This window comes from Lates calcarifer, linkage group LG5 (genome assembly GCF_001640805.2).
Source record: "Lates calcarifer isolate ASB-BC8 linkage group LG5, TLL_Latcal_v3, whole genome shotgun sequence".
In the NCBI taxonomy this organism is placed as follows: Eukaryota; Metazoa; Chordata; class Actinopteri; family Centropomidae; genus Lates; species Lates calcarifer.
This window is the reverse complement of record NC_066837.1, coordinates 17,516,482-17,531,454: the sequence shown is the minus strand read 5'-3', so window position 1 is coordinate 17,531,454 and position 14,973 is coordinate 17,516,482. Positions and strand designations below refer to the sequence as shown.

Genomic DNA, 14,973 nt, shown 5'->3' with positions numbered 1-14,973 from the left:
TGCTGCACATTTGTTATAAGAATGTAAGGACTTCAAGGCACCAGATGCATTTCAATTTGCAGATGCAATGTGTGTCTTATGTATATAAACTTAACCTGTTTATTATTGTCATGATTATCACAACAATTAAAAAAAACTGAAATAAATACATAAATTAATAAATAAAACTTGCCACAGTATCCATAGGACATATCTTTCATTATCACCAAGGAATGAGGGGAATTCTTGTCTCATTAGCTACAGGCATCATGGGAATTTCTATTAAAAGAAGGTAATTGGACAAAATAAGCTTTGACATGGCTTGCTTTCACAAGTCATGTGCTAACATCAGCTGAAGAGCTGTAACATGAGCGGCAGAGAGAGATGACAGAGGGGAATTGGGTAATGAGGGAAGAGAGTGTGAACAAAGAAGAGAGAGGCAGATAAGTTATACAGCAAGAAAAACACCTGCTATGTGGGAGAACTCAGCTCGTGTAAATTAACAGCTGGGGAGTACTGCTTTCTTTTGTCAGGAGTCTCTCTTGGAAAACATTTTTCAGTGGTTCCCAGCCTCTGCCATTTTTTAGATGCGTATTAGTAATCCAAAAATTCTATTATTATATAGTAATCCATCCATCCATTATGTATACAACTTATTTTCAACCATTTAACTTTTAACAGTTTTAGTTAGCCAACAGTTTCAACTTCTCTGCTGACTTGCTAACTTTCCAGGAACCCTAAATTGCAACAGGTAGTGTTAGTACATACGTTACAGCTGGCTCAATATGTTGATATATTCATTAGATCAAATCATAATTCCCTTTAAAAAAAGAGAGAGAGCTGCTTTCAGTCTTTTCATGTAACCCCTAAAAACTCATAAGGCCTTAATGTTCTATTTGTGTCCATTGCATACACACCTTTAGATTACATTACAGGTAACAACAGAAAGGAGGCTGTACTAGCAGGAGCTTCATTTTCATTGTTAAATGGGAGTTCTCATGCAGCGCAGTGTCTGACTGTCTCACATAATTACAGATACTCATTAGTGAGGGAAGCAGTGATGCTTTAAATGTCCCAAGAAAGCAGCTGCACCACACTATTCAGCTTCAGATGTCCAAATGCAGTGTGTCGTAGAACTAACTTGTAGGCACTTTGGAGTCTCTTCAGTGTACTGCTTGATTTAACACAATTTTTGTTTCTGCTCATAAAAACTTTGCTGGTAAGTGAGTCGGTCTGAAATAAGGTCCAGAAGATAAAAGAGAAATTCAAGGTCAAGACTCTGTGCAAACCAGATAATTCTCTCTGCCACATCCCCAATGATTGTCATTTCAGATACTTCTTCTCAGACTATGCTCGTCAAAAATGGTGACTTAATATTCAAATGTTGAAGTAACTTCTTTTGTGATACATGTAAAAAATGAATAAATAAGGTCAAATTGAGGTACACTAGGTTCTGAATTTGGGATATGTCATTTTAAAATCAGACAAACATATTTAAAACATGCTTTAAATCTGACCAGATACCATCTCTGTGGCAATGACCTGTCAGTGCACATAAAAAATAAAGGGATGATAAAGCAAAATTTGTAAAGAGCAAAACAGGTTTCACTATTGAAGTTTTTTTTTTTTTTAATGCACTGCTGCCCTCTTGTGTCTCTGTAAACCCTGTTCTCATATCATTACATGCTTGTTCCACATTGTCTGAACTCACTAAATAGAAACTCTCAAAAGAAAATGAAAGTTGTTATGTGGGTTAAGATACAGCCTGATAGAGCTGATAAAGAGGTTGTAATAGTAACAAATAATTGTTAAAAGTTACTGTCTGCATCATGTTCATTAAAAGTACCATGACCTTTCACTAGCTCAGAGTCATTTGTAGGTTAGTGCTGTTCAAAAATACACAAAAGTTCCTATTTACTTCATTTGATTACTGGAAAGCAAGTAATAGCACAAGAACTCTTTTTTTTTTTTTGAAAAAGAATACATGTCATTAGACCAGATGTAATAGACATATTTATTTATTGTAAACTTTTGGAAAGGCAGGGCCGAGTGAATACATCAAACTGAACCTTGTGGCAAGCAGTAACAGTTGTATTGAAATTAACATCTGGGGCCATATTTTTGCATGTTGTGCAACCGGGAATCACAACAAGGATCAAATGACAGTCAAACTTCACTATGACTCAAGACTCAAATTTCCTCTGTTCAGCACTCAACAACTCCACTACAACCCTGGATTATTCGGCACTTGCAAGCAATGTAGAGAAGTTGGCGCGGCCATTTTTTGTAAAGTATGTCTTGAAATACTGGAATGTGGTCAGAAATTCCGAAGCATGCAAACAAAAAATGTACAGAATGGCTTTACAGAGTAAATTTTCAATATCTTGTAAACACACACACACGAGCTGACAAATAAAGTGATGTGAAGACAAGAGAGAGAGTGCAGCCTTCATGCCACGCAATCACATCTACTGATGAAACACTGACATGCTCAGATGTACAAACATGAAAAAATAAAAAAATGTGCATCCAAGCATTTGGCCATGAAAGACAAATCAGAGTTCTGTCAATGTGAGTAATCATTGCTTATGTTTTGTGCAAGTTCATGACCTGGCTATTAGACATGGCTCTTCTGGACCGACAAATGTACAGTGCACTATGTTATATACATCATTTACATGTTGGTCAGTCTAATAAAAGCTTCAGTTCTACTGCACACCCCACACATCACAACCCCTATTACAAGAGACACCAGGCTGTTCATCGTTTCAATCAGCAAGCAACCAAAAAAATAGCTATATTTGTAACTCACTCACAGATACCTCACTACGACTCACCAGCAGCTTACCTTTATGGTTTTTATATAAATATAAATATATTACTTTACTTTGCAAATACTTGCAGACAGACAGATTAAGCAAAGTAGCGATTTTGATACAAAATTAAATATTTTCCTCTTTTATCCCCAAAGAGAGCAAATTACAGTGGAATGAAAATGCACAACATGAACGTTTGCTAAGGTAAGTTTGCACACATTTTGTTCCCGCAAAAACAAAATCTATTCTATTTTTCTATTAAACTACAAACCCATGACAGATTTTCCATAAATGTTTTATTTCCTTAATCCAAAGGCAAAAATCTAATGTTATGATTGGTCAAAATAGCTTCATATGTACTATGGGTAAAGGAGGTTGGACCCGAGTGCCCAAGGATCACCGTGGCTTGAGCAGCACTCTGTACATAGTGAAGCCCAGCACTGCAAACACTGTGGCCCCGACACTCGCTCTGAGCCAGAAGGTTGAGCTCTTCAGGTCTGCCTGGCTTACGTGTCTGTTAAACAGAGAGTTGAGAGGAAGAAAAATACAGAGTGAAAACAGAAATGAAAAGGATGAAAGAGGCCAGTTTGAGTTAAGGCAGATTTTCTACTCCATAGATTACTCATAAAGCTGAATGATCACGTCTCAGCCTCTTTGCACAATGTACTGCATCATCTAAACCAAAATTACACAAAATTACACAATTATTTCTCTTAAACTAAGAACTCTCAAGTTTGAAACAAAAGTGAGAAAGGCAAGCCTCAGTGGTGAGAGGTGTTGCTAAGAAAGATGATGTGAAAATACATTAAATTAACATGAATAAAAGATGGATGAACTGACAACAGAACAGTGATGAAGCCTCTAAATATGGAGATGCTGAAGTGAAAGCAAATCAAAAAGATGCTGGATTATAGTTATGACACGAGACAACGAGACTAAAAATGAGTTATGACATGTCTGTTAGATGAGACAGCTGAAGAACAGTGACATGAGCAAAGAAGACAACAACAGGGAAGATGACACCAACTGAATGACAATGGGACTGAAATTCAAACACGGAAACACTGCTTGCAATCCATATACAGAGAGCTTGCAAGCAATATCAAGAATAAGAAAAGCTGAAACAGGAAGAAAGCCTGAAGAAAATGTAGAACAAAAGAACAAAAATCAAAGGACTCTGACAACATGAAACAAACAAAAAAGGAGAAAGGTGGCAGGAAAATGATGTTCTGCAGAGAAGAAGGGTAAAAAAAAAGAGACATGCTTCAACATTGCATTAAAACAAAGCTGTGGAAGGATAAATTGGATGTAAAGACCCCCTGCAAAAATTTTGTCACTAGATTTGGGCATTATTATCTGCAGCAACACTGAAAAATCTAATGTTGTCCCAAATCAAAGTAGATGCGATATTGACAGAGGAGTGGATGTGCTGTCTTTTTGTTATCAATTTACAACAATTTAAAGGCATCAATATCACACTTAGATCTTGCATTAGTGTAATACTGATATTCTACTGATACCTTCTGATATTTTACTATACCTTTGTATAGTACGGTAAATAATATCTGTGTCTACAGTTATGAATTAATCTTTCCCACCCACTGCATAAAGTAATACCATTATATATTTGCTGGCTAGAGTCATTTCTATAGGGTGGAGTTAGCAACAGCCTGCTGTGCTAAAGCACTGATCTAATGCCTTAAAAAACTTTTTTTTTTTTTTTTTTTTAAATGGCAGAATGAAAAATAAGCAATGATTGAAAGGCAGCACAGCATGGTGACGGCGACATGTCACAGAGATAAAGAGAAGTTCGGAAAGAGGACCTTCTGAGTACGACAGCGTAGAGTTTGGCCCTGACCGTCTGCAGCAGTTCAGAGTTGAGGAAGTTCTGACACAAGCAGAAGGTGCACCGGTTACAAGTGCACATGCAGCGCAGCCGGGCGTGGCTGAGGAGAGAACCGGGCAAGACACACCCACACAGTAAACACACAAACCACACACAGTGGGTTTTAAGAACATACCGCAGCAAATGGGACACACACAAGACAAACAACAGGAAGAGAAAACAAGTTAAAAGTTGAATGATGCTGCCACCGTTACAAGAGTTCAATGTGGCCAGGTCCATAAGAAGAAGGTAAAGTGTATGTAAAATATATTCAGGTGATAGAGAGAATCCAGTACATGAATCACTAAAATGTTATTTCAACTTGATACTATGAGCAGAAAAATTAAGGGAAAGTAACTGAGAAAACATGTTTTTGTAATGTGCATGAACCAGCCCTTTAAGGACTACATCTATGCTCCATAGACTCCCAATAAAAGTGGATGACATCAGTGAATCAATATGTCAGCAGTACATTCAATAAAGTAATTTGAATTTACCAAAACTTCCCCTATAAAATTTTGGTACAAACAATTGTTTCTGCTTTAGACATTAATGAATTAATGAATTGGTAAGTGAATTAATAAAACTAAAATATGATCAGATTAAATGTTTCTGTCTGTCTGTAGTTGACTGGGCCCTGGGAGGGATCAACTTTAGTGCTCTGCTGGGAGACCCGTTTACCTACAGTGCAAAACACTGTGGCATCAGACTGAAAGCAACATGTCCAGAGAGCACTGAAGTGCATTAATGCATGTAGACTGAAGAACATGATGCCAGATACTGAGACGTGCAGAAAGTAGGAACATCCCCACAGGGAATACGTTTATACTGAGTGAGGGAAAGAGGTAACAGAACAAAATAAAATTAGTATAGCATTGTATACTGTAAATCCTAACCAAAAAACGCATCCCATCTATCCTGCCTGTTTCAGACAGATTCATTTCATTCATTTTCATTCAGAAATTTTGTTCAGATGATACGTAGCTGAGGATTTACAAGGCACTTTGGGCAGTGCAATTTTCCATAGAGCCAGGTGGATGGGATAGATTATGTAAAGAAATATCTCTCAGCACCAACATCCACATGGGCATTGATAAAACACAGACCTTGTGTCAGAAGGAAAAACATTCAGACAGCTAAGAAATCATTTAAAAAATACAATTTCAAATACAAAATCCTATCATTTGAATGACATTGTAAAGGTGCTAAAAAAGCTAGCGCACAACTCAAGGTCAAGTGTGTGTGTATACGTACGGGTACATGGCCATAGTGGCAAGTTTGGTGTAGATATCTCTGCTGGGTGCTGCAGCTGTGTTACAGGTGAAGGACTGGGGAGGTGGCATCTTATGCCTCCTACAGAACTCCAGAGGACTGCAGCCGTACATCTGTTTGATCTCTGGCAGGTCTGATTTCGCTGCTATCATCATACATGGTGTCTTGCTGTCCATGAAGTATTGCTGAGGGAGGAAGAGAGGGGGTGATGAATGATTGTGTCGGGGATATTAAGTAAGTAAACATTTGTCTCTTGATGTAACAAGAGCCGGTGCGCACACACACACACACACAGAGTTTTACCTTGAAGACTTTGGCGCAGTATTCAAAGGAGTAAGGGTTGCTAACATCATAGATCAGGCAGACAATGTCACAGGCCATGTCAGCATCAGATAGATAGTCAATGTCAGGGAACACTTCATGAAGCTGGAGAGAACAGGAGAGGAGAGGCTCTTTGAAAAGCTTAACAATAGAGAATGCACTAAGATAAGCTGAAAGTTCAAGAAACCCTGTTAATTTTCAACATTAGTCCTGTGTTTGATAGTTGCCTATGTTCTCTGTATCACCTTCACCAGCAGTAGTTGCCTGGTTTACTGCAGTCATTACGTGACGTGGTTAATGGATGGCATTAATAGATGGTGAAGGAACTGCAGGGAGAGCCTGTCTGGCTTTTTTATGGGGGCATCACAGTTGCTCGGTCAGTAATCACAGCTCAGAGTGCATTTTATTTGACCAAATGAACTTCTTATCATATACACAGTGGATATGGATTACTGCCAACTTTATAATATGCTGTCAGAAAAAAATGCACTTAAATAAAGCAGAGTCTTCTGCAGCAGCAGAGCAGCACAGCATTTATGTTCCAGTTGTTTATGAGTGCCAGCAGAAACACAGTCACTGTGCTGCACAGTGTTTCACTGAAGGTTCCAGCTTAGAGGGAGTGTGCGCCTGTGTGTGAAACTTTCTCCAAAGACAAACAACCAGAGCCAAACAAAAAGGGTGCAGTTGACTTGAGTTAACTAACACTATGTTTAAATATGGCTAGCAACGTAACACTGCAGCAATTGCTGAACACATCTGGTTAAAAGAAGCTATTCCTCAGAACCAATTTTTACCTGCATCTTTGCAGCCACACAAAACTATATGTATTTCAGATGCTGGGTATTGTAATAGCAGTTGCAAACACTTTTGTGTTTGCACTTTTGTAAGTAAGTAGTGCAATGCTAAGGCTTTTACCAAGCAAGTAGAAATGCTTACTTGACAAAAGCACTAGATGAGCATGATAAGTAGCTTATATATACAGCCAGATAAGTACAGCCAACCTCAGGCTGGGCTGTCCTTGATGGTTCACAGTTGACAGCCTCACACACAATGCATAAATGTATTAACACATAATGTGTTTTTTAATATTATAAACAAATATAATGACACTAATATCAATAAATAGAATGACTTCTTATCATTGTAATTATTGTTTTTAACACTGGAGGAGCTCTCTTTAGACACAACTCAAATAATATTTGAGGCACCTTTGATACTCACAAGAAGGTACTTCTCCTGCCCGTAAACATATGTTGTACTGATGGCATAGTAGGATCTGTGTTCCTCTCTAATCATTTTTTGGCGCTGAGAAGAAGAAAAGTCACATAAATCAACGTGAGCCAAAATGTAGCTTAAAGCAGCTATGGGAAAAATCTATGTCAGTCTGTACTGATACAATCTTGTATATGCAAGAAAAATGAGTGTGTTTCTATAGAATACAACTATTATATGTAACTACGTGAATTTCTGACCTGACATATTTCAGTGGAATACTTATCATTCATGATAACATGATGCAATATTTACTTTTTGCATTGTCTTTGTTTTGGAAGGATTATGAAAGAGTGAACACCATTTACATATGGGACATGATGAAATATCTTTGTTGGCAAAATATACTCTAAAAATGTGTGGGTTCGTTACTGGTGTTCATGTTTGTTTTACCATGAGGTCTCTGCCCAGGAAAGCCTGGAGGAAACCACTCTTGCCGCTGCCAATGTCTCCAAAGACATTACAGCGAAAGACGCTGCGCTGGGTCTGCTTCTTCTGCAGGTCAATCTTCTTATCTCTGGTCACTGCAGGGGGCAAATCACAAACGGGCATCAGAGGATCAGTTCGAGTGCACACGCCTGCAGTCAGTCAGCAACAACATTCAGTTTAAAATGCTGCTTCAGCTGTCCAACTTCTGATGTTATGACAGCGTTGACTAATTGATGTGATTACCAAATACATGACTGCAAAGCAAATTACATATAGAATAACTAAAGTGTGCTACTTAACTGTGTCAAAATTTTCTCTGTATAAGCATTATTGTGATATTACAATCAACACTATATGGATTTACAGCTCATCATGTAGCTTAATATTAGCTAATATAGAAAAGAAGATGTTATAATACCTGTAATTCCTGATGCTTGGGACTCTTGCTCAGCAATTATTGAGTAACCAAGGTAACCTAAATACTCCAGGCATCGTTGGACGTCAAGATATGTTGTTAGCCTGAACAAAAGTAAAGTGAATGAAGTCAAACTAAATGGGAGATCCATTAAATATAGAAACCTGTGATCTAGTCAGTATGACTGAGATTAAATGTTGTCTAGAAAATACAGTTTTTCTATTCAAAATAAAACACAGCACTGTTTAATTTTGTCCTTACACAACTGTCCTTACATAACTTACAACCTATATTAACATTTCCAATCAGTTCTGACCAAACATTCAGAGCTAACTTTCAGCAGCTGGTCTGTAACCAATAAATGACCAACAAGTTTGATTCTTAGCCCTAGTGGAGGCATAAGCTTTTGATTTTTGAAAAATGAGACAGTTGATAGAGTGTATGTGTCACTTTCAGTCACTTGTCAGACACAGCATCGTTTTTGCTACTACCACCAGAGGTTAAAGTCGCCAAAGTCTGAAGTTTCCAGACATAATGGCTTTAAATTAATTAAATGCCCACTTACGTCCACTGGGAGAGATAGCCCTGGTAGGTGATCCAACCCTGGTCATTAGTGCAAACTGTGTTATTGACATCTGGACCCCAGGGCATGTAGGGAAAAACATCAAACAGGTCCCTCAGCTCCTCTGGTGACAAGGCACAGTCACGGTCCTGACAGACACCAATATTGATGTTCAGGAAGGAAATTGATGCCACAAATATGGAAAATGATGCTCAAGGCAGAAAATATGTCAGGTGGAATTTTCATTGTGAATGTAAACTGCATGAACTGTAGCTGCTCAGCAGATTTTCACTTTGTAGTTTGCTGCCTGTCAATCTGTACCTGAGAAAACAAACATGACAGACCACAGCACACGCTCACAGTTGAACACTAATCACTATGACAGCGAGCAGATCTTGGCACAAGCTGCCACTCTCACACTTTGACTTTCATTCGAACCTCGCGGCTAATGCCCATGTCAATCCCTCAGTGGCAAGAAGTTAAATCACTCCCCAGCAGGTGGTCAGTGTTGGCTGCGGGAGTGGATTTTGGTTTTGCGCGGTGCTGGGCACTGAGCAGCTTCTTCTAAGTGCCTCTCGAGGACAGAGGCTAATGTAAATAAAGAGCCAGACGTACAGGAATGTACCTTGTCATGTTTGTCAAAGATGCTCTGGAGGAAGAGGTAGGCATTGTGGTTGAGCTCAGTGGTGCAGTCTGGAGGAATTTTCAATCTAGAGAGGGTGAGACATCACAATGTGCAGATCAACAATAAGAATGAAACATGAAGGGAAAAAAAAAAAAAAGGTTGAGACTCACGGTGGGAAGAGGTAGTCCTGATTTAACTCCAGGTCATCGTCGTATCCGAACCTCCTCAGCACTGTCCAGGTTGTTTCATGACGACCTCGCTGAATGAACAGGGTGTGGAGGAACAGGAAACCTGGAGTGCAGGGTCACAGAAAAACAAAACAAAGACACAGTCAGAAATAATGTGGCTGCAGTTTTGCTGGTATATGTTTTAAAAATGTGAAAAGGAGGTCTGTGCCTACCTTTCAGAGTGAGTCCGTTATCACACACTCCATCATTCAAATTCTTCCTCACCACGTTTTTTACATCCTCCAACGCCTGAGGTTCCAGTGGGGTGTTGAAGCATGTCCGCTGCGTCACACATAAACAACTATGTGAGTCAAAACTAGCAAAAATATCACTGTCCACAAGTAAGAGACAGGACTGTGCCTCCAAAATTAAGAAACAATGGCATAAGGCTTGCAGATTCTACTCTTTTTTTTTAACTCATTCTTAACTCTGTCAGCAACAAAATTCATCAGGTGATTTACCTGGAAGAAGTTGAGCTCATTATCATTGAGAATCCCATCGTTGTCTAGGTCCGACACTTTGAAGATTCGGGTGAGAGCTTTTACACAAAGCGGCTTCATCTGGAAATCAAAGTAGCAAGTCAACAAAAACATTCCGACCTTCACATTTTGTTAAAACACACTTTACAGCCCAAAACAACCTATTTCATTTTTAGAAAGAACTGTGGGCATACAATAAGCAAGGCATTCAAATGTTGTGCTGTCAAATGTAAATTCATATGAGATTTTCAGATGCAGGCTTTAATGCAAAACAAGATAAGAACAACTCCATCAGACAAACAGCAGGATCTGAATTTGCATGGTTTATTTTTGCTCTTACATCTTTTTTCTCTGGACAGTAGAGGGGACCGGTGGGGTGCAGAACTGCTTTCTGGGCGTAGTAGAACAGCTCTGAGATGTTTTTCAGGTTCTTTGCCGAACACTATAAACAAGAAAATGGGAGTTTGGTTATACATACATGTCTATGAATTTTCAATGGTGCAGTGCAGTTCTATAATAGAATGCCTATAACTTTGTGGCATATAAAAAACCTTAATGCTTTTAAAAGTACAGTGCGGCACTGTTTGACATGTAAAAGTATCAGCAGTGACACTGTAATGCTAATTGTCCTGGCAAAGTAGGGCCGCTGTTGTTTACCTACCTACCTACCTGCCTGTCTGTGTGTGTGTGTTTAAGTTTGCACGTATACACTGTGCATGTGTGTACATATGTGTGAGGGCTAAGTCAGGGCCAGACAGGGTATTAACACCCAGGATCTGTCTGAGCGACACGCCTGGTCTAATTAACCTGTCTGGAAAAAAAAACACACAAGTGACTCCCTTAGGAGACGGTAGTCAGTGTTTAAGAGGGATAGGGGATGAAGTGAACAGACAGTGAACACAGCACAACCATAATCAAAACAGCAAAGGAGTAGGAGGTGGTTCATTTCTGCACAGACACATCACATACAACCATCGTGATGTGGGTTTGAGTTAAACTCATAGCTGTAGTACCAAATCCTCTCACGCTGCCATCCCCTACTATCACTTGAAACTTTATGACAGTTGATAAAAAACTGAAATTCAGCACATTTACAGTTATCAAGGTTCCTTGTTGTAAACACTGTATGTAGTACACGTGCAAAAAATAACATCCACCAAGGAGAAGACAGTCAGCTACCGTCAGGAAGCATAAAAAAACGGTAGTATTGACAAAACAGTGAATTAGGTTAATGTGTACTGACTATATATTGACAAGATTATCTGTAGGCTGCAGACTTCCTCAGTTTGGCAGTTGGCAGAGTTCAAAAACACACAGCTGACAACTGACACAGTGTACAGGAGAAACACATGTTCAGTTTGATTGCTAGTAAGGATCATAAACATAAACACATGCAATTGGAGCAAAGGTTGTAAAGGGCTTAACATATAACGCCAGATTACTGAGTATGCCACATTAAATCAAACATCACAAGAGAGGAGTGAGATATAAATAAATAGTAATTTGGAGCCATTTCTAATCTGTAGATACTCTACTTCTATTTGGTTGTGATGTTAAAAAAAACAGACAAAAAAAAAATTAAATTCTATTTATTGAGATTTAAATGCTGTTACTTCTGCTTATGCGTCTTAAATGGGCTGATAAAACCACTAAAAGCACCACAGGTAAAATAAATATGTGTTCAGAGTAACCAAAAAACAAGGCTGTTCCTCTTAGCTCCTACAAAGTTTACAATTTCCACCCATCTGTTATTGTTCAGCTGCTGTTATGTTTCTTCCCCTCTTTTTTGTTTTGTTTATAAGGAAGCAATATTTCCATTTGTGTTTTTGTCCCTTTTTGTCCCTTTTGATCTGTGTTTGTCTGAATCAGCAGCATTTCTATTGTATCAGATTTGTAGTATATATCAGGCAAATCAAAACAGATTAGATGATAATGCTTCGTTCCACTTTCACAACCTTAACTTTATTGTTTTACTCCTGAAAAACTGTAAACAGAGTGGTCAGTCTCTCACCTCAACACAAGTCTCTATCTCACTGTATTGGTTCATTATGGGTAGTATGGTCTCCATGCTGCTGTGCTCCACCAGGTCCGACTTGTTCCCCACCAGGATCAGCGGTACCCTGAACACACCACCACAACATTGCAATAATAAACTACACATGGAAATTTAACAGACGGTGCCTAATTCAAAAGAGTACTTTTCTTTGTGTGTACTTCAGTATATTCCCTCCCATGACAGCAGTGACTCATTTCACAGTCAGAAGGCCACAACACAGGAGGATGAATGCTCATGTGAGGTGCAACACTTCCACCGCTGCGCTCTCTCACAGTGAAGTAATTGTGAGACATTTTGCACCCTGTGACTGTAGGTCATTACTTAGAGCATTAGTGGAAAATGTCAATGTTTGGCCTCTTGCTAAAGAAAATGGACTTTTGCAGACTTTCTGTTAGGTGGACTGTGCACTAGGACCTGGCTATGCTGTGACATGCTCACAGACAAATGAAGAAAGAGGCATCCTTTTCCGCCCCATATTTCTTTAGTCTAAAACTGATGTGACAAAGAAAACTCAATTCACACCTGCTGTCCTTGTCCGTGTTCTCAGTAATGAGGGGAATCCAGTGGCTGGTCACCTACAGAAATGAAAACAGTAGAAAAAATAAAAAACATAAGATGCTCTCTATTTTGAAAGACAACCCCTAATACATTTAACAGTCTCCATTATAAAGTTATAATGTTTAACTGCAAAACAAACACATTATGGAAATGATAGCAGCAGAGGTAACTCACCTTCTCTATGGACTTCTTGTTGTTGACAGAGTAGACAATGCAAATCACATTTGCCTATGAGAAAGATCAACACAGACACCGGTTAGGGTTTTACCTGAACTCAGCACTTCTCTCCGAATGTAACAGAAATGCATAATGCACTGACTAACCTTGGAGATCTCCTGAAACAGCTGCTCATCTGTCTGCTCTGCCTCTGTTGGGGGAAGACAAATGTACTACAGGTGAAATCTGGAAAGTGCTTTTATTTCTTAGGCAAAAAAAGAAGAAACAACTTTATGTATTTGTAATTTTCCAGTATGGGTTACCAAATTACCAAAACACCATTAGATGAAAATATTTTCTGTCACTGTGGAATTAAAAAAAAAAAGAAAAAATGAAACAGTCATGGCCTTGAAGTACCTGAATAGTCCACAATGTGTGTTGGAACTCTCTCTGGTGTGACATCTGCAGGTATGGTGATTTCCTCAGCTCGATAGGGCACCTATGATGGACACAAGTGATACACTAAGCTATGTCTTACATAAACATGTTTACAACTGACCACAGACCTTTGATAATCCAGTCAAATCAGTGGTATTAAACCTCACAAAGGCAGATATTATCTTTGAGGTGGAGAGACAGTTCACCAATATCTGACATAATAAGTTTCTCCATACCACATCTGGGAACTCCTCGCTGACCAGGGACATGATGAGAGAGGTCTTCCCCACCTTGGCTGTAGAGGGAGGGAGAGACAAGAGTTTAGCAGCCGAGCCAAGTTTGCTCAGTAACTCATTATAATGAATGTGAACGTGTTAGCTGTGGGGGCATCATTTATTAATTTAACATGAAAATCATCATTGAGGTTTACGAGCCATGAGACTAGGACAGAGATTCCACATTATGGACATGACAAAACCACATTTTAATGGCTGTGTGTGATCTGTGAACTGCTTCTATCCCCAAGATGGAATTAAAACTATTTCTTTGGTTTAGATCTAGTTTGGACTTCAGTGTTCAGTTCAGGGAAAGGGCTGACATTAATTCAAAGTGAGGGGCTATTTCTTTCTATGGTATGGGTTAAGATAAAAGAACAAACAGTTTTAAATACATATTTTTATTACCAAGAGAAAATATCAAGGGCTAAGGACGAATGAGCTACAATGAACACACACCCCATCATTATGAGACACAGCTCTGGTTGTCAGCATCACATGCCCAGCTGGTAGCATCAATGCAATGTATAGTGAACACTAAAGGCTGACCCTACAGACAGTCCTCACTCGACCAGCTCACGGTAGACGACAGCTTTACTTACGCTCTCCCACTAATAATATCCTGACGTCCTTGCGCATCCTCTCCAGCGTCGACTACCAACTCGGTAAACCGGTTTGCGTGAAACATTTATGCTCCTGTCTGGATGACGGAGACAGCCAGCCAGCCAGCTCTCCTCGGCCTGGCTCGCTTGCTAACGGCTACGTTCGCATCTCAGCTCCGGTTCACGCTGGTTTGGAACAGACGGAATAGAGCGTGGCAGATATGCACAAACCGTTAGATATCCCGGATAACAACGAGGTTTTTTTATAGACTATATTCTACCTGTCAGACAGTGCTGCTTGTGTTGCTACGGCCGTGTTGAACCATCTAACCTACACACAAACTTGACTAGCGGTCGCTAGCAAACGTGTTCTCCGCCACGCCCCTCAAATTCAGCTGACTGAGGGCGAGCGAAGATCGTATATTAATAAAGCTTCACTTAAACGTTTACAAGTCGCCGACTTTCTTGTCCTTATAATGTAATCGTTGGCAGTCTCTTAAAAGTACAAACCATAATGGAAAATTGTGGCTTAGAATACAGGCCGAGATAATTTTTTTCAGACTTCCTACTGTGCTTGGTTAATTAGCTAGCCCCTTGACATTTCTG

The 14,973-nt window shown here is 39.3% G+C and overlaps 1 protein-coding gene across 2 annotated transcripts; it reads right to left on the bottom strand.

Annotated features, from left to right (window-relative positions):
- Positions 1-1,974: 1,974 nt before the first annotated feature.
- Positions 1,975-14,823, bottom strand: rhot1b (ras homolog family member T1). 2 transcript variants are annotated; one of them, XM_018665179.2, is made up of 21 exons: positions 14,649-14,823; positions 14,368-14,553; positions 13,727-13,785; positions 13,470-13,551; positions 13,220-13,263; positions 13,071-13,124; positions 12,861-12,913; positions 12,294-12,402; positions 10,623-10,724; positions 10,265-10,363; positions 9,977-10,085; positions 9,747-9,867; positions 9,577-9,661; positions 8,955-9,100; positions 8,393-8,493; positions 7,939-8,069; positions 7,495-7,578; positions 6,256-6,378; positions 5,935-6,137; positions 4,619-4,741; positions 1,975-3,309 (listed from the first exon to the last, which is right to left on the bottom strand). In XM_018665179.2, exons 2-21 carry the CDS (start codon positions 14,402-14,404, stop codon positions 3,192-3,194), a joined length of 1,983 nt encoding a protein of 660 aa, XP_018520695.1. In that variant the 5' UTR covers positions 14,405-14,553; positions 14,649-14,823; the 3' UTR covers positions 1,975-3,191. The 2 variants fall into 2 exon arrangements, with proteins under 2 accessions (XP_018520695.1, XP_018520696.1); XM_018665180.2 differs by lacking the exon at positions 4,619-4,741 and having other exon boundaries at positions 14,368-14,815.
- Positions 14,824-14,973: the final 150 nt, after the last annotated feature.

What these genes read in the sequence shown, in the direction of transcription:
- rhot1b (XM_018665179.2), bottom strand. Translation starts at nt 14,404, where the DNA reads ATGCGCAAGGACGTCAGGATATTATTAGTGGGAGAGC. An exon ending in TGTTTCAGGAGATCTCCAAG is followed by an intron (nt 13,125 to 13,219) that starts GTTAGTCAGTGC and finishes TCTTTCTCATAG; the next exon opens with GCAAATGTGATTTGCATTGT. An exon ending in ACAAGAAGTCCATAGAGAAG is followed by an intron (nt 12,914 to 13,070) that starts GTGAGTTACCTC and finishes TCATTTCTGTAG; the next exon opens with GTGACCAGCCACTGGATTCC.